This window comes from Puntigrus tetrazona, chromosome 14 (genome assembly GCF_018831695.1).
Source record: "Puntigrus tetrazona isolate hp1 chromosome 14, ASM1883169v1, whole genome shotgun sequence".
Classification (NCBI taxonomy): domain Eukaryota; kingdom Metazoa; phylum Chordata; class Actinopteri; order Cypriniformes; family Cyprinidae; genus Puntigrus; species Puntigrus tetrazona.
The window spans coordinates 5143431-5166238 of record NC_056712.1 but is presented as its reverse complement, the minus strand read 5'-3'; the positions used below and the strand labels follow the sequence as shown (position 1 = coordinate 5166238).

At 38.8% G+C, this 22808-nt stretch overlaps 1 protein-coding gene across 6 annotated transcripts in view; it reads right to left on the bottom strand.

Moving 5' to 3' along the window:
* gria3b (glutamate receptor, ionotropic, AMPA 3b) overlaps positions 1-22808 on the bottom strand; it is a 94770-nt gene that overhangs the window by 30206 nt on the left and 41756 nt on the right. For all 6 annotated transcript variants that reach the window (XR_006252502.1, XM_043257023.1, XM_043257024.1 and 3 more), the window contains exons 4-9: positions 16698-16885; positions 5000-5053; positions 4178-4339; positions 2956-3123; positions 2614-2718; positions 1062-1166 (exon numbers count right to left, since the gene is read on the bottom strand). Coding sequence is in view for 5 of the 6 variants with exons in the window: in XM_043257023.1 (XP_043112958.1) it covers positions 1062-1166; positions 2614-2718; positions 2956-3123; positions 4178-4339; positions 5000-5053; positions 16698-16885 (782 nt within the window). In the remaining variant the exon portion in view is untranslated. The remainder of the gene's footprint in view (positions 1-1061; positions 1167-2613; positions 2719-2955; positions 3124-4177; positions 4340-4999; positions 5054-16697; positions 16886-22808) is intronic.

Genomic DNA, 22808 nt, shown 5'->3' with positions numbered 1-22808 from the left:
TTAGTAGGGAAACAAACCAAAGCAAAAACAAAGCCATCGTTAGATTCCAAACTCAAAAGCACTTTGTCCACAAACAGAATTGAACAGAAAATTGCGCAAGCTCGTTTTATCCTCTCTTTCGCCATTTCAAACATTGCGACAGCGGCTTGCTTTTTTAAGCACATCATTATTACCAAACAATATGGCTTCTCACAGAGAGAATGCATCCCATTAGAGTCAGAGACAATTAGGGTGCCAGTGGGTTAGCGATGGTTTGTTTGTTCTGTGCTGAATGTATCCTCTCACCTCATCCTTTGTGCGATTGTTTTCCTCCTGAATCCCTCTGACGGAATAACCGACAGCTGCTGGTTTAATTGCTCACATTCAAGTCATTTGAAAGACTGACCTTGATTTTTGGTGAAACAAAACAATTACGAGCGATTGTTGTTTTACACGGGATGATGTCGTGAGCATTGATTTGAATTCCTCAGAGATGCGTGTTGGCCTTGCCAATCGGAGGCTGATGCTAAAGCTAATGTCATTAACGGCAGGAGATGAAGTGATACGTCAGCACCGAGCAGTCCTCTGGTCAATGTAAAGTGGATCTGTCCAGGGGCCTCATATCTGGCCTTGCTCAAATACACTTTAACTTTGCCGGGGGCAAACCATCGAACCCTTCATTGTCGCGGTAAGCGTTAGCTTGCTGTTGTAGCTCATGTGTCATTGACCATTTACTTGATGAGTGGAAACAAGTCTTACCTACATATGCATTGCATGTCTACTTTGATGATGTCAATGTAAAACCATCATACCTAATGCCGTTATTGTGATGTCACTGCTACGACAGGCCACTGATATATGGAAAATCAAAATGCTTTGACACCCACACGGATACAGTTGAAACACTCATGCGTCGCGTTTCCTCGCGTTCGACTGTTTCAACGTGTAATGAGTGGATGGAAAGCAACACAAAAGAAATGTACTTCTACCCGCCCAGGACAGAATGTATCAATCTAGGAGTCAACACCATGACCCTGATGGGCAGAATATGCGACACGTTTAAAACGTCATGGAGCGTGTACCATAATAGTAGTGACCACAATTGTTCGGTTTTCCACTGAGGAATCGTTGGTGTACTGCTGATCCATTATATTAACAAAGCGTTCAAACTCGTTCCAGTATCCGATCTGCAAAGGGAAAACATTCGCGTTATTATCAAACAGCAGACATTTTTACTGCATTAACGCTAACTACCAAACCCCCCAGCCCTTCTGTTCGGCTAAGGAGGCTGTTGTGGATGTGTACTCTCATAAGACTGTGTTCATTAAAAAAGTATTAGGTCTCCGTGCTGCGGCTGTTATTGCCTGGAGTTAAACAAAAAAGGCAAATTCTTGGCTGACATTTGTTAAATAGGAAAAAAATGCTTATGGTGGAATTTGCAGGGATGAAGAAGCTGGAAGTTACTCTTGGATGTAATACTGCTCAACAGAAACTAAACTTGGTTAGGTTTTAATGATTTACACATTCTGTTATCAAAAGAGCGTGCTGTATGTTTCCTTTTCTCTATACGCTGGAGTTGTTTAGTGGTTGAGTGGCATGTGTCAGAACCGTTAGCATAGCACTAGGGCATCACTGAGGTGACATTGCACAGGGGTCCAACACAGTCTTATACATCACTTCTGACAGCCACTGTCAATGCACTTCTCCTTACCGACACTGACCCTATCTAACCTTAGGCTAAACTGCTGGTGGAATGCTGTGTTATAAAGGGCACTTTCTATTAGCTCACAAGAAAGCAGATGAATACTGCTTGTGTTGATTCAAGCTGCTGTCACTGGCAGGCAGTTAACTTTTTTAAATGGGGGATTGTGGCTTTAAAAAGGAATACATTTGGATGAGCAGCTTTATTTTCTGTGATTTATTTCTTATTTACGTTAAGGCATATTGAAGGGTTTGTCTAGCTACTTTCTTTCTTTCTTTTTTTCTTTCTACTTCTTTAACATCCACTTCAGTAACGCTTGCGCACACACCAGACTTCACCGTTTTCTTTCTATCTATATTCTGAAGGTTTTTACAGATGGTTTGCTCATATATCATTTGCTTGTTTTATATAACATTTTATTGCTATGGTGAAAATGTATTTATTTTTCTGCCTGTTGACAGTATTTTCTGATTTATAGGGTGATATAAAGTAATCAAATCCTCTCTTTAAAAACATTTAACTCGTACACAGTAAGTCAACAAAACGAAACAAGAATGTTGATTCATGCTCCTTTTTAACAGCGTTCAGATTGCCGTCATGCAAATGTATGCATATTAGTGCATTTTTAAGTAGATAATGCTTCATTTATACATTTAAACACAACATTTCAGAAGATTTGTTAGAAGAAATGTAATAATGTGTTTTATTAATTAACTGGGGAGGTTTTTATTTCACTGGTGATTGTTGCTTAGCCGAGTGCAATATGAGTCACCAGTACTTTTGGTCTGTTTTCTCTATTGAGAATAACTATGCATTTTAAATGTCTTTTTCAAGTAAACTAGCGTATACATATTAAATTGGATACCGGTTTAGGTTCTCACACTGTTTTACAAAGCGTACACACCAAATGGACAGATTTACTGATGACTTACTTTTCTCGGGCCCCCTGTTTTCATTTCATAGACATCAATGGTGTAGTTTGATCTGCGACCGAAGCTGTCAAACTGGATATTGCCAGTCATCCCTTGCACCTGGACCTGCCAGAAACGACAAATCAAAGAAACCAGCAAAATAACAATGCTTTGAAACTTAAGAGCACGTTAGAATGTGTCAGAGCGACGCATATGAATCATACGGAGGCATAACTCATTTCAAAGTACTCACTTTGACAATCTGAATTACACATTGAGAGATTACAAATGGTTATTGTGATTTTCATAAAAGCTCAAGCGCTCAGACTCGCGCATGAGAAAAAGAAAAGGAAGACGTTTTACCATTTTGAGGGCTCGTTCAATATCGATGCCTTGGCTCCAAGGGACCGCAGGGTTAGCCAGGCAATCGCCCGCACTGCCTCGTCTGGACACGTCTACTCTCTGGCGGCGCAGGTATCGGAACGCCTCCGCAATGACCAGGATTGCATCATAAGACAGCGCTGAAGTGTACTGTACACAACAAGCGTTAAGCACGTCACGTTAACGGTTATTTGTCAGAGCAGTTTAAAATAAGCAAACGCATTATCTGTAAGTAAACACTTCGAAGAGGGTTAAAATAAGCTGCCCTCTTCCAGGTCTACAAGCGCATGTTGATGTACATAATGAAGGATAATTGCGATGCATTACTGCATGTAATCATAGCTGGTGAATGCAACAAAAGACGACACACTTCAGGGATGTAGCTCGTGCATTGTTTCTTGCTATGTAAAGAGTGTTAACCAGGTTTCTAATTACAGAGATATGTAAAATGTTTAGTTTATGTGAGACTCTACAGGGTTTTGCTGCTATTGTTGTTCATGGGTGTAACCTGTAATTACATCCCATTTCAACCAAGAAAAGAGAACAAGCTGGCATCTGCTAATTTGCTGTGAGCTACGCTATTGTATTATTTTGTATTTCTTCAAAGCGACCGTAGTGAGGAATCTAGCGACTGAAATAAATTCAATATAACAAAGGTAACATCAAAGGAGAAGTTGTACATTTATTCTCAATTCCAAATGCCTTTTGATGATATCATTAAAATGCTGTCTTGAAAAAGACTCGGAAAATGTATATGGCTGCAAGTGCAAATTTCCACCGTGAGAAATTAACGGAAAAGAAAATGTTCTGTGTTAAAAAGGAAATAAAAATAAAATGAATCTATTGTGCGAAATGTGCTTAATTGTCATTAAAATAATGTCAAAATATGTACTGTGCTCCTAAAAGCGTTTAGGAAAAATATAATTACAACTTTTGAGTGACTTTTCATATCTTTCCAGTTCGACGAGAGCATGGTCATTTCTTACCCATCCATCCATCCACAATAAAACCTTCATTAAAACGGCATTAAAAATCTATTCATCTCATGATCATTGTTTAATTACATGGAAATTGAGCTCAAGTTTTAATAGCACCTTGGACTGAATGTCAATATATCGACCGTTGCAAGGAAGGAAAATAAAGAAAATGGGCAAAGAAAGAGAAAGACAACAGTGATTGGCGTTATTTTTAAGTAGTTTCAGACCTTCAGTGGAGTGTTTCTAGCTTCAGGAAACTCTCTTTCATCTAGACGGTCCCATCTCTGGAGAAACTGTTGAACAACTGTGTTTTCAGGATTGATTATCTGAAAGCCACTAATATTTGCTCCGCCGAGAAAGACCTTGTCCAGGCTGATGTTGGTAAAGCCCTGAGGAAAGAGATGATGAAAAAGAAGCGAGCTTAGGATCCACGAGATGATGACAATATAACAATCATCATGAGAATGGATTCAAAGAGAAGTTTCTGGTTCAAAACCCAAAAGAGGAAAAATTGCTAGATTTCCTCGCGGTAAAAATGAGTATTATATAGGCTAGGCTTGTTAAATTGGTAAAACCATAAGAAAACCAATATTTATTATTCAAATATACATCCTGAAGTCATATATTGTATATATTTTATCGAACGTGTGTAGAAAAACATAAAAATTGTGACTTTTAATTGATTGTATGATGATGGAATTATTGAATTATTCGAAAAATAATGCACATCCGAGGTGTTGCTACATTAGCGCGTATGTTTGCGTGTGTCTGTGAGGGAAAGATGTGCTTTCTGTTCAATATTAAAATAATAATTATTTGAAAATTATTTGAAAAATAATCATTTTGTGACAAAAACATGGAAACCATCTGTCGTTTTTATCATATTGATTTGTATGGTGAGTGTTTTGGTTATTTTGGTAAGGGTTTTGGTTATTTTGCTGTTTTAAGACCTTTGAAATAATATAAATCATTTGCCGAATTAATATGGTCGAAGAACTGCGTTTAACTGGAATACATGTACTTAAGAGTACGGAGGTACAGAAACTCACCAGATTGGCAATTACGTAATGGTAGCCCCGACTGTTCTTTCCGAGAGCCACGACCTACAGGAAAGAGAATCAATAACAATCCATGTTATTGAAGAGCGCAGGGCCTTATTTCGTCCCTCAGGTAAGCTCCTCTCTCTATTTACACTGTCTTAAGTGACAAAGGCATTCAGCATTGATGGATTTATCCACATGCAGCAGCTGACAGTTTTTGATGTGGCTCGCTACTGTACTCTGGCCAACGGGAATACACATGGACAAAACCCTACTTCCTCCGCATGAACAAAGGGCGTCACTGCTGGACCAGGTGTGCCGATGACTGACCCCATCTGACCCTGCGACCTTCACCTCAGACCCCTTTCGATAGTGGCCTTTAGTGAAGCATACATACGACGATCACGTCTAGGTCATAATTTTGCATAATTCTGTGTTGTCTTCATGATTCATTTTGAACCCCAGGGTAAGATCTCACATGGGACACATGGGAACCAGATGAGTCCTCTTCGTAATCTGACTTTGTTGAAACCTAGAATTAAACTGCTGGTTTTGTCTGGCTAGAGGACAACAACACAATATTGTGACACACGCTATTTACTGTAAAGCTGCTTTGACACAACAAGCATTGTAAAAAGCATTATATAAATAACTGTGACTTCACTTTTGAAAGCAGTTGGTTGTGACACATGCTTTTGTGCACGGTGGACACGTATGCACTTAAAATACAACAAAGATAGATATATATATATTTCACTTCTAAATGGGATTCATGTCAACATCTATGAATTATCATTAGAGTATTAGCAAAGTATTATTAGATTGTTGAGTTAGGGTAAGTTGACATGTATTGGCAAATTTAGTTATAATCGGTACAGAGAAAATAAAATAACGTGTTAGCATGTATTAAGCAGAAAGGCTTCTAGTTGTACTCTAGTTAGTATAATATCCATTGGTACCATGAAAATAACGTGTTACCAAAAGAGCCTGTCATCCAACAAAAAACGACTCTTTAGGTCATTTGTGCAAGTACCTTATTACGACTTATTTTTAGGTTTTAAAGCGTCCTCTTGTGGGTCAGTGTTGTGTTGCATCTGTCGTTGTGAAATGGCGTATGACGTTATTACCAATCAAAATGTATGTTTATTTAAATGCAATGTGAGGGCTTTTTACTCCAATCTGATGGTAACTAGGTGTGATTGATACACATGGCCACACCTAACCCGCTCCTCAACCTACCCCTTACAGAAATAGTGCAAAATTATGATTTATAGTGCATATACTTTTTATGAGGATGTGCGTTCTCTGGGATTGAACCCATGATCACATAATTGCATGCCATCATATATAACGCAATGCATTACCAACTGAGTTTCACAAAAACCTAATTGCAACACAGATTTGAAAAATCTGGACAAACGACCTATAGGAACATATTTTTGATTGGAGGACAGGTTGTACCAAAATGCTCTTTATACAAATATAAAAAAAACTTGTTTGTTCCACTCATTCATATTAGAGCTGTCACAACTCTGTAAAATGTAAAAAATAATAAAAATAATAGTATTGCCACTTTTTTCCCATCTGTTAAAATTGCATCTCTGGAGAAAGATGACTGCTGGTGAATGAGGGTCAATTTTGACAGCAGCAGTATTACAAATTCATATCATGCTATGAATGGTCTTCCTGAGCTGAAGATCATGAAGGAGAGTGTATGGAGAAAGCAGTAATGAGCAATAACTTGAGCGATTGCACCATTCTAGACAGAACAACATGTACACACAAAAATTGTCCTCTTGTCACCATTTTCTGAACTCTCTTGTCTTCTTAGAGGGGTAGACAGTGACTAGGCACTGTCAAGTGCAAAAGAAAACGAAAAGCGCCATAAACAATGTATATGACTCTTGCACCAAATGATATCTTTTTAAAGGTATCTACTAAATTTCACTTATTACAAAAATCTTCCACACATATCTGTAAAACCTGTGCATTATTAGTAATTAAGAGAATAAAGGTGATTTGGCTTCATCGATGTCAAACCACATCAATATTTATTTAACACAATTTAGTGAAACACTTCATTTAGATAGTCCATTTTAGAAATTCTATTAACTATAATTCACTGTAACTACAAGTCAGCTAGCAGTCATTAGAGCATAAGTAGACTCTCTCTGCTTAATATCTGCAATCACTTTATTATGATGCTTCACCAACACATTCAACTGACTAACCAACTCTACAGGTACATGCCAACTTATTCTACTAACCCTAACCCTAACTGTCAACTGAGACTCTAATGAGAGATGCAAATGTATTATAGTCCATTACATTTAGTTGACATGTACAGGTAGTTGCAAAATTATAGTTAGTACAATGAAAGTGGACTATTGAAATAAAGTGTTATCCAGTTTGAGAGGAGTGGATTACAGCACACTCATTTTGATTACTTGCAGTACTTTTAGAGCCCTTTTCCATTTTTGACGTGAATATTCTACAGTATATAATCTTTGTCCTCCACGGAAGAGACAACCACCTATAGATCTTGATGACAACAGAAATATTTTTTTTTGGACGAATCTTTAACGTTTCCGCAAAACATAAAAGACTGATCTAATGATTCAGCCTTATCTTCTCTGATGCTCTTTTGCCACAATGCCCTTGACTTTTGGCTCCACTGAATGCTTTTGGAGCCAGCGAGGTTATCAGTCCTGTCCAACCACAAACAAATACTGCTGCAGGCTCCTCACACCTGAGCGAGAGCTGGCGGAGGAACAGAGATCACAACTGAACTTCACAGCCTGTGGGACAGCAGGACCACTCTACAACCTTGATGTGGACACAGCCAGGGTCTAATGACACGATTCCATTCAAAGCGTCCAGCCCGAGACCTGAAGAGCACACAGCACTGGCACTAACAGAATACATGACAGAGCTTGCATTTGCAGTCCTTGAAATAACCAGTGGTCTTTGATGCTAGGCCACTGTGCATTTTTAAAGTATTCGTATTATTTATTTACCTTTCTGTTCCCCGTTTTAAATAAAACAACACGAACAATAGCATGACAGCAAATATGAACTGGTTTAAGCTGACCCTGAGCTTGTCCTAACCTGGGGTGTGTTACCTGAACAACGTCATAACAATAGTACGATGTATTGTAACCGCATTATTCAACAACATAGGACCATTGTTAATGATGTGAAGGAATAACTTATGCTATTTACTGATTAGATATCTCTAAGGTGCCTCTGTTGACTATTTTACTATTTTTTGTTCACTGTCATTATGCTTTATTTGATCTTTGATTCATCGCGAGTTCCCTCTTACGCCATACTCCTCGGTTCCCTTAAGCCATTTATGCACATGCGCTTGCAATGGATGCTCAGAAATACATATTTAAAATAGTAATGCATGTTAGCTTGCTTCCTTTGGCCCAAGAGCATGTTTAGTTAAGCCTATATATCTATGCTTCTAACCACAGGTCCAAAGCTGTAGTTCCAGCCACGTAAAAACTCTGATCGAGATCGTTTATTTGAACTATTTTTTCAAGAAGCACTGAATCGTTGAGCTATGCTGCTAATGACGAAACTTGCAACCGTAGTTGGCTAATGATGCTTTTTGGTAGTTGCTTGTGCATGTAAACAATCTGCAAAGTTACAAACCTACAGTCTGCACTTTGAAGAAAGAAGCTTCCAAAAAAGAAAACACTTGCCTGAAACACCTCATTGGCAGTCGTCCCATTATTTCTGGGACTGGGTCATCATGTTACACATTTGCATGATGCCTACCTACCGTCTGCCCTCAAACAACATGGGGATGCGATATAGATGTGTCAAGAAGGTACTAAGGGCAAAAAACATGGTACGGACTAAGTTATTGTATTGCATTAATGGCGTAGGTATTGCTTTAAAAGCTAAAACATGATTATGGTAATAGTTTCAAACACAAATTTAAACATTTGACCTATCAACAGACTGAGCCGGAGCGGACAGAGGTGGATTAAAACAGACAGGAGCTAAAACAGAGTGTTATAGGCAGTGGGTGAAAAACTTCTTCAGTGTATAGAATTGCAAAAATAATGTGATCTTGGAAATATCCAGATGTATTTTAGCATGGCCCAAAAATAAAATGAAAAGCTTGTAACTGAACATAATACGGGCACTTTAAATGATAATATTCGACAACTATAATATTTCACAGCAGCAGATTACTGAAATCCCAGCTTGTAACATAGACGGATGAAGGTGGGCTGATTTCTGAAAGGCATTATGGGGCTGGAATACAGTTGTGCTCTGAGTTAATGTGAAGTAAATACCCGAAGATTCCTGCTCTCACTTTGTAATCTTCCTACCCCCGCTGGCACATTGATCCCACCTCTAGCATCAGCACCTTTGTGCTGGCCAGCCAGAAAGAGATTTGCTGTCCTTGAGGGTAGTTTTCACCCTGCCGTGACGGGCAAAGACAGACCGGAGTGACCCTGTGCTCGCCCACAGACAGAACCTATTCACGCGGCTCTGACAGAGAGAGCGCAGCGCATGAGTCCAAATGAAAGCAATCGCAAAGCATTCAGTCCAGAGGTTCAATAAAACCAGACGTCAGACCGCTGGGTCATTACAGCTCAGGCGTGACCTTTAGCTAAAACACGCCGGGCTGGGATTAGGACTCGAGCGCAATAACTACAAAAACAGTTTGATTGTTTTAGGGAAATGATGTTAAATGGCATAGCAGGGACTATGTAATTGCTCTTCCCTGCAGTGAGCGGTTAGGGTTTCATTTCTTGGGGGCTGATGAAGAAAATGATATTGGATAGTACCAAAGAAGAAAACAAAAATGAATGATAAATAAAAAATAACTAGATTTGCATTTCCTAGAGGAAATATCTGAGTTTGCAAGGCAGCAGAAAAATATTTTAGGTAAAATATAGCGTTAGAGAGAGAAATGGAGAGAGGCTGATTTTCAAACATTATAGAAGACAATTGTTTTTTTTTTTTTTTTTTTTTATTTTATATCGCACTTATTATTTAGTAGCAATATTCTATGGTATATTAGCAAAATAGCTGACATTTTTATTGGAATAAGCATTTTTCAAAATAGAGATTTGAATGGTTTATGATACAGAACTATATATATATATATATATATATATATATATATATATATATATATATATATATATTTTTTTTTTTTTTTAATTCTCTCTCTCTTTAGCTTATACTTATTGGTGTTCTTTTTGGTGTCGGGTTTTGCAAGTTACAGTATGTTTTCACAGTTCAAAGGATGATTCGATTCCTCATAATGCTATATCTGAAAAAAACAAAAACAAAACAGATCATACACCGATGGCTGTAAAAACAAAGTTTGGATGAAGTCTGTAAATTATGAATTTGAAGCTGAATTAATCATGGAACATCGTGGTGAATTAAAAAAAAAGAACGTTTCCTGTTGTGTTGCACTGTAACAAGACAAATAATAATGAAACAATGTGTAAGAACTATTCAAAAAATATTATTCTGAATGCAAAAGCAGAAGTCGGTCTAAACCGTCATGTGCTGGCTTTGTCTTATTTCACTCACAGCATGAGTGCAGCTCGGGTAACAAAAAAGCTGCAGCATCATCAATTCCTCCTCCAACACTTACCTCATGGCATGACCAATCAATAAGCGTTCTTCAAAACTCATTGAGGGCTGAGGCTGGGGAAGGACAAATGGCCCCAAACGCTTTCCAAAAGCTCTCTAGAACACTCAGTTATCTTCATTTTTGCTCCCTCAGGCTAGCTTTTATGTGGGCAGGCCAGAAGCCGGAGCGATCCCGGGGGGATACATTCTAATTAACTGGCAGGAGCATCTGTACCTCTCCTGTCCTCTCAGCTGCTTTGAATTTAAACCTCTGTGAGCTGAGCAGGTCTGGCTCTTTTCCAAAAGACAAACTAAATACACTAGCCTGTGCAAATAGCTTTGAATCCGTGTATAACTTGTCTGAAACATTAGACACCTTTAAAATTGGTTATTATTCAACACACTATTGCAATATCAGGCTGATCCGATGCAAAGCATAATCCAATGCACATTTAAGCGGTTTACGAAAAGCAACATGTAAAGCCTTCCAAACCAAAATCCTTTAAATTCGCTATACCATCAATCAAATGAATATGCATATGCTATAGTATTCCAATAAATATCAGCATATGGAATCCAATGACTGCATAGAGTCCAAACCTCATAGAAATGTATGAAATTAAAACGATCACATTACATGTTTTTGTTTTGTATATATAAATAATGTCCATAGTACAGTTGATTTTGCCATAATTAGACAATTGTTTGAGAATAAGTGCATTGAGCATCGCTGCAACCTTAAATAGAGACTGGATGGATGTAACAACAACAAAAAAGATTTAGTTTTAATATAAGAAAATCCAACGGTGATGACCTAAAGTACTTGATGGCAGCAAAAAAAGAAAGAATTGACATGAAGACAGGCAGAACCGGTAATAGAGATACTGTTTTCATTATGGAGTGCCCTCTGATGTAATACTGATGTAATAAAATAAATAAAATATATATATATATATACATACGGAGATCAAGTGGACCAGTGGCACTAATGGCTGCCTTTTCAAGACCAATCTGACACGCTTCAAAATTGGCCCAAAAGAGCTGTGGCCCATCTAAAATCATTTAAACCAATCAACCTCGTAACTTATTTCCTAAAGCTATCATTTTAAGAATCCCTTCATGTCCATGTTTTCCTGTTAAGGTTGCAGAGTGAGATCTTCAGCAGAAAAATCAATCCTGCTCTGGGCTCTGTGATAATTTTCCACCCCCGGTTGACCTGAAAGATGACCCAGCCAACGGAGTCTGGTCCCTGTTAAATTCAGCGACATCACTCCCCCATCTGTCTGATTTTATCTTACACAAATACCATGTTCTCCTACTAGCATCGCCTTGGGCCAGATGCCCATTTGTCCTGTCACTCTTTTATATTTTAACCGAAGTTATGCAATTACTAACTAAATGCATTTTCAAACATGCTACGTTGAAAGTAATACTAAGTGACCTACATTCTGACGCCTTTTCAGTGTCGATGTTCTCAAGACAGTGGTGTTGTATTCCTGAATGATTCAGTGATTCAGAGTCAGTGATTCAACGACACATTCATTGTGTTTTTTCCTACAGCTGCTAATGAATATTTTTATTGTTTTCTTTTTAGCTATTTTTGCTCTTGGAAGTTTTTAGATGAGAAATGGGTGAGCTCATATTGAAACAGCTGACACATGATTGCAGATTTTGTCTCTCTTCTGAAACTCTAGAGGTCTAGAGGTCTAGAGGTCACGTGAGATTATTGGAATTCTTTTCTTGATAGGAAATGTGAGAAGCGGGAGACCTGAACAAAAGTCAACCCAGGCTCATTGAAAAATACTTGCTTGTGGGGATATTTCTGCAACGCTGGACATCACATACTGTAGCTTATTGCATGTTTCAAGGCAGTTTCAAAGTGATTCCAGTGAGTGGTGTTAAAACTCACATTCAATACATGACCATGGCCGTATTTTTATTACATTGGTACAGGTATGTTTTGTGGCACTTATATTTCATTCAGACTTCAAATGTCCGTTGAATGGCGAATGTCATGTCGAAAATAACAAAAGTATTACAAAAGCGTTTGCTTGTGCAACCAATGCTATTTTAACTTACCGTGAGGTTTTGTTGAACAGTAATTTCAAGTCACCTCACAGACGTCACTAGAACAAACCATGCATATGGAACTATATACAGTGTATGACGCCAGTGTTCAGTTTTTTAAACAAATCTTGCAGCATTTAAAAATTATTTTGAAGGCATAACATAATATTGTGCTGTGCGAAATCTTGACCTTAACTATCAGGCTGATGATATACGAGGAGCAATTTGTGCAGTGTTGTTGAGCAGTGTTGCTCAGGCACTTTCCCACTGAGAATGGGTAACGAATTTCCATCTGGATACTTTAGATTGGTCTCACCTGTGTCTCACCTAGTTGACCGCGACATGACAGCAAAATTAACCAAAATTGACCAACGTTTACTCAAAAATTTGCCCAGTGTGCCATCATTTGTAAAAGTGTCTAGTGTCCATTCCAGATGTTTTATTTATTTATTTTTTGCATGATTTCATTTGGCATCAATTTTACCACAAGCATTTCAATGAGCCTGGCGAGGCAAAAGTTTAAAGAAAATAGATATTTAAATAGATTTATTACTTTACTTTTGCACCAACTGCCAAGATGTTACAGGGTCATTCCTTTCTGTCCTTTAAGCTCAACCTACACGGTGTTCTGTGTTATGTTTGTTCTTCCCATATTCATGTTTCTGTGGTTGAAGTAAGAATTACAGTTGGTTCTAAATTCAGCAGCTGCAACTTGAGCATATTTGACTATCAAAACTAGAAACACGAGTGTGTGGATTACTGTTAGTGTATTTTTAATTAAGATTTCGGATTACCCTCTTTACTATGTTTGACTATTCCTGTTCCTGAATCCTGTTTCATTCCGTCTCACTCTGTTTGCCTCCTGCGGTACAACTCTAACCCCCTAATCCCATTAGATTGTTAAAGTGACACGTTAAACGCTCTCCAGAGCCTGTGAGCTTTTAAGAGATTTTAAGGCCCCAGTCTTTAGGATTTACCTCAGATGACTTGAGCATTGTTTTATTTTGAGTCTTACTTTCTCAGCCTGCGTCTGTTTGCAGGGCTAAAAGGATACCTGTCTCAAAAATGAATTCTGGCATGACACGAGGGTGGGAAATTAGCCCTTTATAGTCTGACCTTGATGCAACATTCAACTTTGAGACAAGATTTTGATTATATCATTTATTAATGTCATATCATTCACACACACACACACACACACACACACACACACACACACACACACACACACACACACACACACACACACACCTGTATGGTTTATAAGCTTGTTTTCTCATGGGGACCTAAAAAATGTCCCCACAAGGTCAAAATGTACTGTTACTAATATTTTGTCCCCATAATGTGATAAATACCAGGTGCGCGCACACACACACACACACACACACACACACATCATTTATTTTAATGTGTGATAACATTGGATCAATGTTGAATAAATAAGTTATATATATGTTTCACAATATGCTATAGTAATATATTACTATATACTCATTACTACAGCATATTGTGAAATCTTTGCAATTTCTAATATTTGTTTCCTATTTCAATATACTTCAAAATATAATTTTTTTCGGAATTTCCAACATCAGTACTCCATTCTTCAGTATCACATGATTCTTCAGAAATCATTCTAATATCCAGATTTATTATGAGTGTTGAAACCGTTGTGCTGCTTCATATTGCGTTCATTTTTTGAAAGAATTTCGGAATGAAATGCAAATTGACCTATTCTATAAATGTAGAAATATATTTGTATTTCATCAAATTGTATTTGTGTTTTATCGTATTTATCCGTTACATTTTATTTTGTACATTTTATCTATTACTTTCCTGTTTCTCCCGTATATCGATTTTTCGCCAGGCATATCACCTGAAAATGCACAGAGCGAATAAATTCAATGGTACATCTCCATCCTCTGAAGAGACCCGTTCTTTATGCTTCATGGCGGCAGATCTAGCAAGGCTTCAGTGAAGCACAGCCTCTCAGCGCATTTTAATATTTTTCCTCCCACACTCCCGACACATCCCGACTCTCTAGTTAGTGCTGCGCATTGTATCTCCAAGTTAGTCCCAGATGTCATTTATCCATCCCGCCACATCCACTAAATTAAGATGGACAGGTTGATGTCTTTATTTAAACATCGGCGCGGAAAGCCCAGGTGGAGCCAATGCCCCAACAAAAACTCAAGCAACGTTACAGAGACACCGATTGCATCAAATCCTTCACAAAGCAGATATTGGCATTTTGTACCATTTTGCAGCGCTATTTACCATATTCACACATGAAATGTCACTCTGCTTATGACAGGCCGTCATGCTCTCGGCAGAGTAAAATGACACATCTTGAGTGTAAACCCCAGATCACAAGCTAGTTTTCCTCTTGAAAAGGCACAAGCCCCTCCGCGCTCCCACTGCAAGGGCACTGCTTATAAATTATTGCGATGGGTTGACATACTCAGTATAGCAGGGCAGTAAAAGCTGTCACCATTGCTCTTCGCGAAGCTTAACTCAGCCGCTGAAACCCTCTGGAGGCCGGCTCCCATTCGCAGTCTGTGCTGGAGATCACGAAATGCAGATGGATTACGGTGAGCAGAACTCTATAGCGCCGTTCTCCCGCCTCGCTGCAGGTCTCTGAAGGACCGTAGTCCAGAAACTTATCTCGGCTATCAGTGTCAGCAGGGCCAGGGAGATTAGTTCAATTAGATCCAGTTTAGCCAATACATGCTGAGGTCGGAAAAGGGATTAAAAACATGTGTCCCGGGGGGCAATAACATAAGATTCCTGCTGTAATTTCCTTAATTCCTCTCATGCCTGCTCGTTTTCACCCATAAACCGCTGCAACATTTAGAAGAGGTTCAGCCGGAGGCAAAGATGAGGTACGGTTACTTCAGTGACTTATTGAAAAGGCTAACTAGATTAAGTTTTAGAGGACAAATTTTGAATAAATGCAGACGACAAAGGGCTGCTGGGATTTTTGCATGCAGTAGCATTTCAGCACTTCTAGTTTCATCATCCTGAAATGAATAGGATCGAATGCTTGAAGAGAGGACTGCAGTGAACACAAGCCATTCATGCTATTTTTCATGTTTTAAATCGATATGGCAATTTATGTTTGGTCGCACTTTACTTTTAACTAATTATTGACTATAACTACTTTTGCTTGAATCTGCTTAATAATATTGTAATAGGTAAGGATAGAGTTAAGGTAATATAAATATGGTCGTGCAAAGTAATACATTAATATGCGCTTAACACTAACATCAATTATAATTGCACAGCAGATTTACTTGTATAAAACATGTATTCCTTTGAAGCATACGCTGTAAAGTTATGATTCATCTCAAAGCCGGATGTTGTGGTCTGAGGCTTAGGATTTTCTGAAATGGAGAAAATGAATGGAAAAGTGCTCTCAGGAACCTAGGCTACAGAAACGAATCAGGTATTACTGTTGCGCTCGACTGATTTGTAGCATTCATTTTAGTCTTTATAAAGAAAAAAAATACAGCAATGACAACATAATTTGTCAGAGTAAAGAAAACTAAATTATGCTGGCCACGGTAAATAAATGCTAAATATACATTACGGCTCGAAATCTGACGCAGGACAGATACATAAAAGCAAGCGAAACCAAATCAATTCAATGAGGAGGTATTGTGCTACTGGAGCTAATACATTTAAATTAGCGCTAACGAGGACATTCCAATTCAGGGCCTGATTACCCTTCACAGACAGACATCAAAGAGCCCACGGATCTATTAGAGAGCAAAGAGAAGAGGACAGTTGTGCTCAAATATCTGCTCACCCATTCAGTCTAATTGTACGCTCAGAGAGCCCATCTACAGCTCTGTCGGGTCATCCATGTGGAAACGACACGGTGGACTGATGGACTTCAGCGATATTAATAAATCAGGGACTGGATTCTTACTAAATGAACGAGTCTTCCGATGAAGGGAAGAGACGTCAAATCAGCCAGACTGACAGAGAAGTGAAGAAACAGGCAGGAGGGGGGAGATGCAGACTTTACCTGCTCCAAGATGACATTGATTCTGTCCACTTCACAGTCGATGAGGTAGCGCTTCTCCTGTCTCCTGTCCATTTCCTCGATGATACGCCGGAACTCCTGGGGGTCCGTGATGCTGCCCACCGACCGCGCTGTAACTTGCCAGTTGTTCGCCACCGCAGCCTCCATAATGGCTTGAAGAATGGAAAATCCTGGCAGGAAAACAATCATTTTTGTGTTAGCTCACACTCCGGAGCTTCATAGGTGTTGACATGCTGTCGCATAAAATATATTCAGCGTGCGTGTTCAATTTTCCCACAAATGAAGTCTTATGTATATACACAAAGAGAATTAATGTGACTTTGTCGTTTTGGATTAGATCTCTAGGTTGTCCAAAAGTGGTATGAAAACAACTTTGCAAAGTATAAAAAAAAAAAACAGCTGCAATGCTACTTGAGTTGAATATAAAACGGATGGCATCGTGCTGGATGCTGATTGGTCGAGTCATGTTAAAATAGGCATACACTAACTGCTATGAATTAAATGATTTGGTTAAATGAAAGGTCCCATGTCATACACCTTTTTGAAGCTGTATTTTAGGTGTTGATGCCCTTAAGAATATATATATATATTTGTAGTATAAGTAACAAAAAGCATCTCAATATGTTTTTACAGCTCCTTTCTCAAGTGCTCTGTCAAAAACAGGTCGATTTGGCCCGTCTAATTACTATTCATGAGCCTCTCTTCTGATTGGCCTGTTTTGTCTGAGTGACGTACAACCAGGCCAATCAAAAGCTGGATTCAAAACACAGGGAAGACTAAAGCGGCTCTTTCAAAACAATGCATATTTGGCTACATAAGGAGCATAAAATATCATCTTGTGATGTCTGGTGCCAGAATAAATGTAAAACGACCTTAAATTAGAAATATGTTTGTATACCCAATGGCCATTTCTTACCAGAAAAGGACCCATAAAGTATTGTCTTTTGTTGTTCAAAGTTTTATTGCATCTTACAACTGTATCTGTGTGCACGTGTGTACAACAACAAACCGATTTATATATAATCATGTTATTTTATATGCATTGTTGTGATTAGCCGGACTAGTAACTACTGGAATAATAAAGTAGCTGTAAAATTTGTTCTACATCTTCATCGTGACTAGACAGACGAGGTGACTTTGTCCTTACAACACACGTGAGATCTGATTCACATCATAGTAACACTCCTGTCAGATCGCCCATCCTTGTGAGCGTACAGTTCGGCCAGTCTGGTTTCGTCTGATAAGTTTTCTGGGCGGGCAAAGCAGAGAAAGGAGGGCCATCTGAGCTTTCATTTCCTTAAAGGTGAAGCAGGATACCCAGAGCTCGCTTTAGACATATCGCCATTTCCAGCCACTGGGGGACCATAGGCTAGGGGAACTCATATTAATGTTAAAAAACCCCATGAAGTGAAATTTGACCATATTTACATTTCCAATCAATATATTATGAAATGCATTTGTGTGTTGTAATTAACTTTCAAAATACTTTGTGTGCCTCACGGTTGTTGAAAAGAGCCACTGTACTTTTTTTAGCAGAACATTCAGACAGTTTTTCTCCAGATACGAACACGCGTTTAAAAATGCTGATTTTTAAAGGTGATATCCAGAGTAATTCACTGTGGATTATGCAAATGCATTCATTCCGGGCCGAGATCACGTGCCGCTGCCCCCTCGAAAGCCTTATCGCGGGCGCTGAACACAGGCACGAATGCAACAAAGTCAACATTTCTTGGCAACTCCTCTGTACTGCAGATTGCTTGAACTTCTCTTTGCACTTCCTCTATTCAGGCTTTGCACGGCTCAGTTGCTCTGCCCGGCCCAGGTGGCGTGAAAAGCCCTGTGTCTGCTCTCCCAGCATGCAGCTGCCATCGCGCCGCTCCCCACCCCATTAAACGACTTTTCAGAAAAAAGCTACGCAAATGGCTGAAAAAATAAATCTGCGCTACACGACCGGTCTGCAACAGAAGAGCGGGACGTGTCAGCCGTAACGGGGCTCTCAATGAATGGATGCGATGCTCAGCACGTCTCACATCCTCATCACAATGTGTCCGGTTCGTAATATATGAGATGCTGTATGTGTGTTTGCTCAGAGCAATCTCCGGGAAGCCCTGCTTTTTCCGTGACTTCATATCGACTTAAAAATTAAGAATTATGGCTTGTGATGCACAACATTTACATGCACTCCCTAGCGCTCTGATGGGAGAATGAAATTGAGAAATGGGTTCTCAGCAGTTTTATTTTTTACCTGTACGCTCCGGTAGGGAGTACTCAGTTGAGTTTAATTCATTTACAGTCAATATGATGTATGTCTATGGAAGAGGCTTTAATATAAACTAAAATGGTCTTACGGCTGTGTATCATCCTGATTTTTTCGCTCTGTCTAAAAGCCACGAGCATGTCAGTAAAGATTCTGCTGTGCAGAGCGCAGGGATTTCAAGCCATGCCGGCATTATCATTTTAAAGATGTATTAATATTGTTTACTGTCATTTATTGGTATTATTTACTGCTAAAAACTATGGCAATAAATGGGATAGAATAATTGTGATTAATAACCAGTCAGTATCAAGACAGCAGTAATAATATTAACAATGTGTCAATTTAGATATTTCCATCTGCTCAGTGTAAACTTTTGCAACTAAATAATCATATATTTTGGACTATATAGTATTATTGTATTTGTTGGAACTTTTTCAGCATCATTTTCAGCTTACATACATTTCTTGTGTAGATACACTGTAGTGATTTTCATATTTTCATTATTTTCTGTCTTTAGGCACAGTGTTTTTGTGCTACAAATTTAACTAACATGTGAACTTTAACATACCCCCAAAAATAATTTGGGGGTATGTTAAACACCATCATCCATGCAGTTCTGCAATGAGGAAGGTCCAGAGCTAAAGCTGCACAAAACACAGCAGTGCATCTGCATCTAAAGGACAACAGCACACGCTCAAGGACAGGCAAATGAAGTCTTTAGACCCAGACGCAGAGTGTGACGGTGAGCTGCTTCTCACTAAACATTATTATATCCTTCTTGAGTGCTGAGTGCTGATATCCTGAGGTAAAGAAAGAACATGGGGATGTGAATCTGTGTCAAAGAGGGACCTATGAAGAGCTTTTACTCCTAGAGTCTGTGTCAGGGCTTCGACCAGATCTCCACAGCTGGACAGAGGTTAACCAGAGGTGAAGAACATCTGTCTCAGTGACGTCATGAGGCTGTTTGTAAAAAAACGTTATAGATAAATTGATTTTTGCCTATGAGTTCTACCACTCTGACCCTATTAAAAAATGTGTAAAAAAAACTATACATTAGTAAATAATACATATTTGTAAAGATGAAGCTCAGAGAAGATGATTTAGGATATATATATATATATATATATATATATATATATATATATATATATATATATATATATATTTTTTTTTTTTTTTAGATTTAGCATGGAGCTTTTCTGACCTGCAGAAAACCTGGTCACCTGCTCCACACAATCTGTTCCTGCTTAAGTGCAATATGGTCAGATCAAGTGAGATTTCAGAGGACTCCTGAAGAGTTGTTAAAGCTCACTAGACTGCAAAGAGTTACAGGAGGATTTCAAGAGACTGGCCGATTACGAGGGAATGAATTCTACTGTTATTCCCCCGAGGAGATCTCCAAAGATGAGTGCTGGAATACCATAAAATCCTCAAAGAAACAACAAAGGAACCTCGGGAAACCTATAAGGATCCGCAAAGCTTTTTTTTGATTGATAATGTCTTTGTTCATCTGTCGCTATGAGGGCCGTTCATATGGGTTTGGACTACAAAGGTAAAAAAAAATGCAACCCACTGGTTTTTGCATAGCATTAAATGAACAATGTTTGGAAGCGCTGTTTAAGCTACATATTAAAAAAATATAGGTGAACAGAAATTGTGTTTTTAAAGATGGGGCCGAATACGGAAAAGTTGTGCAATGCTTAGCTGAGGAAAAACGTTTATTTAAAAATGAATGAATGAATAATTGTCAATGCACGTCAATTAACTTGCTCTTTTCCACTTCCAAAACTGAAATATATATATACTCCCCCTCCAGGAAGAGTGCGAGGTGGGACCCACCGCCGTCCGTGAACACAGAGCGTATATATATATATATATATATATATATATATATATATATATATATATATATATATATATATATAATAGTATATAACACTATATATTGTGATAAAAAAAGAAAGAAAAAGGACATTGAATGTTAACTTTATGGTTAGGCCTACTTAAAACACAATACAATACAAACCCATACATGACATTTAACATTTTGGAGTTTGCAGAATAGGACTTTACCTTACAGTCAAATGAAAGTCACATCAAATGTTAGGTACTGTAGCATTTCTACCGCAAACCAGACAACTGTCACACCACTATACATCATTTATTGTGAACAACATGATTAATAGAGTCGCTATCTCTCATTGGCCGCCAGACAGAATCTGAATGGGCGAAACAGAATTCATTGAAGATTCATCAAAAGATCCCGTACCCGTCTGGACCCGCATTTGTATGGAAATTAAGAGATGAAATCTGACTAAACATTCTCCAAAGAATTAGATGAGTTCTACTTTCACTTTTTCAAAGTCAGCACAAAAGTTTTCCACCGTCATCAAAACCCAAGACAGACAAACTGGGAGAAGAGAGGCCTGACAAAGCTGTCTGAGACTATAAACCTGAGCGTCCTGTGCCACGTAACGGGCCTTCTCACTCTTTTAGCTGTTTTTAACGGTGCCAAAGTTAATTGACTTTGAGACTGAATTGGACTGATTCTATGACTTGCTTGCTACATTTGCATATGCATCCTGTAGTGAGTCATTGCCCAAAAAAAAGCCCTGTCTCTGCCAACGGTAATTTACAGCAGACGGGCCCTCTACCCTTGCCAGTCGCCATCTAGGACATTAGCGGACCAGAAAACCCCGCATCTGTTTGAGCGTAGCAGGCTGTGCTGATATCGTTGGCTCGGCCTTTGTGTTTTATTGATATCTCCGTGACCCCTGCGTGGACCCCCATAAATTGCATTCGCTTCTTTAGGTAAATAAGCCACAGCTGGGCGGGATTGCGGCAAAAGTGATACTGGCTGGAACATAAATTCTGCCGACGAGATTTCCGGATTGTGATTATAAATTTTTGCCTGGTGAAATGTGGGCGGTGTGGGTCGTTTCTGATTGCACTGCTAAGTGCTAATCATCGCTTTGAGCCTGCTTCATTTTAATACGCTGTAAAACCCTGAGCATTGCGGCACTGGTGAGCGAGCGGTCCTACAGATGCCTGCTGGGTGATTTGCAGGCTGTGAGGACTCAAACGTCTCTATTTGAGGCGCTCCGTCAGGGCTCTTTCTCTCCAAACATTCACTCGGAGGTTGGCATCACTCTATTGTTTTTGATAATGTGTTCCCCTGATTCATATATTTAACTCAAAAATAAATACAAAAAACTCTTACACTCGTGTTCAGCGTGAGCAGGTTTCTAACGAGAACGATCCATGAGCTCCGTCTCGTCGCTGACTTTCACAAAGCTCAAGGATGTCCCAAACTGTCCTCGGATTCGTCAGGATACCAATCATTTCAATAAATGTGAACTGTGACTTTTAGTTTGCGAAGCATTGAGTCATGTTTGAAGTTAACAAATGCATTCTTCTTCAACACTGATGAACCTTTTTGATCTTCTTCAAATGTTGACCACTATTTAACAAAAAAAGAATCTCACAAAATAAATAGATAAATAGACAGAAGGACAAATGAATGGATGATTGACCGAACAAATGAACAAATGCATAGATAGACTGATAGATAGATAGATTTTCCTGAAAGTCATGAATAAAGCTTGTCTGAATGAGCAACTCTAACCAAAGGGAGCAGAGGTTAGCGAAGGGTTAACCGGTCTCATTTTCCATTTCTTCTCGAGATAAACATCTGAGACAAAGTTCTCCACGGTGTCTCGTGAGCTTTGAAAGCTGTGAGTTGTCCTCTGGGGAAGAGGGTTCAAACGGAGCCTGTGTGTTTGTTCGTTGGCTTGATGTTTTCTGTGCTTATTGACTGGAATCTCCGGCTGTGTAAT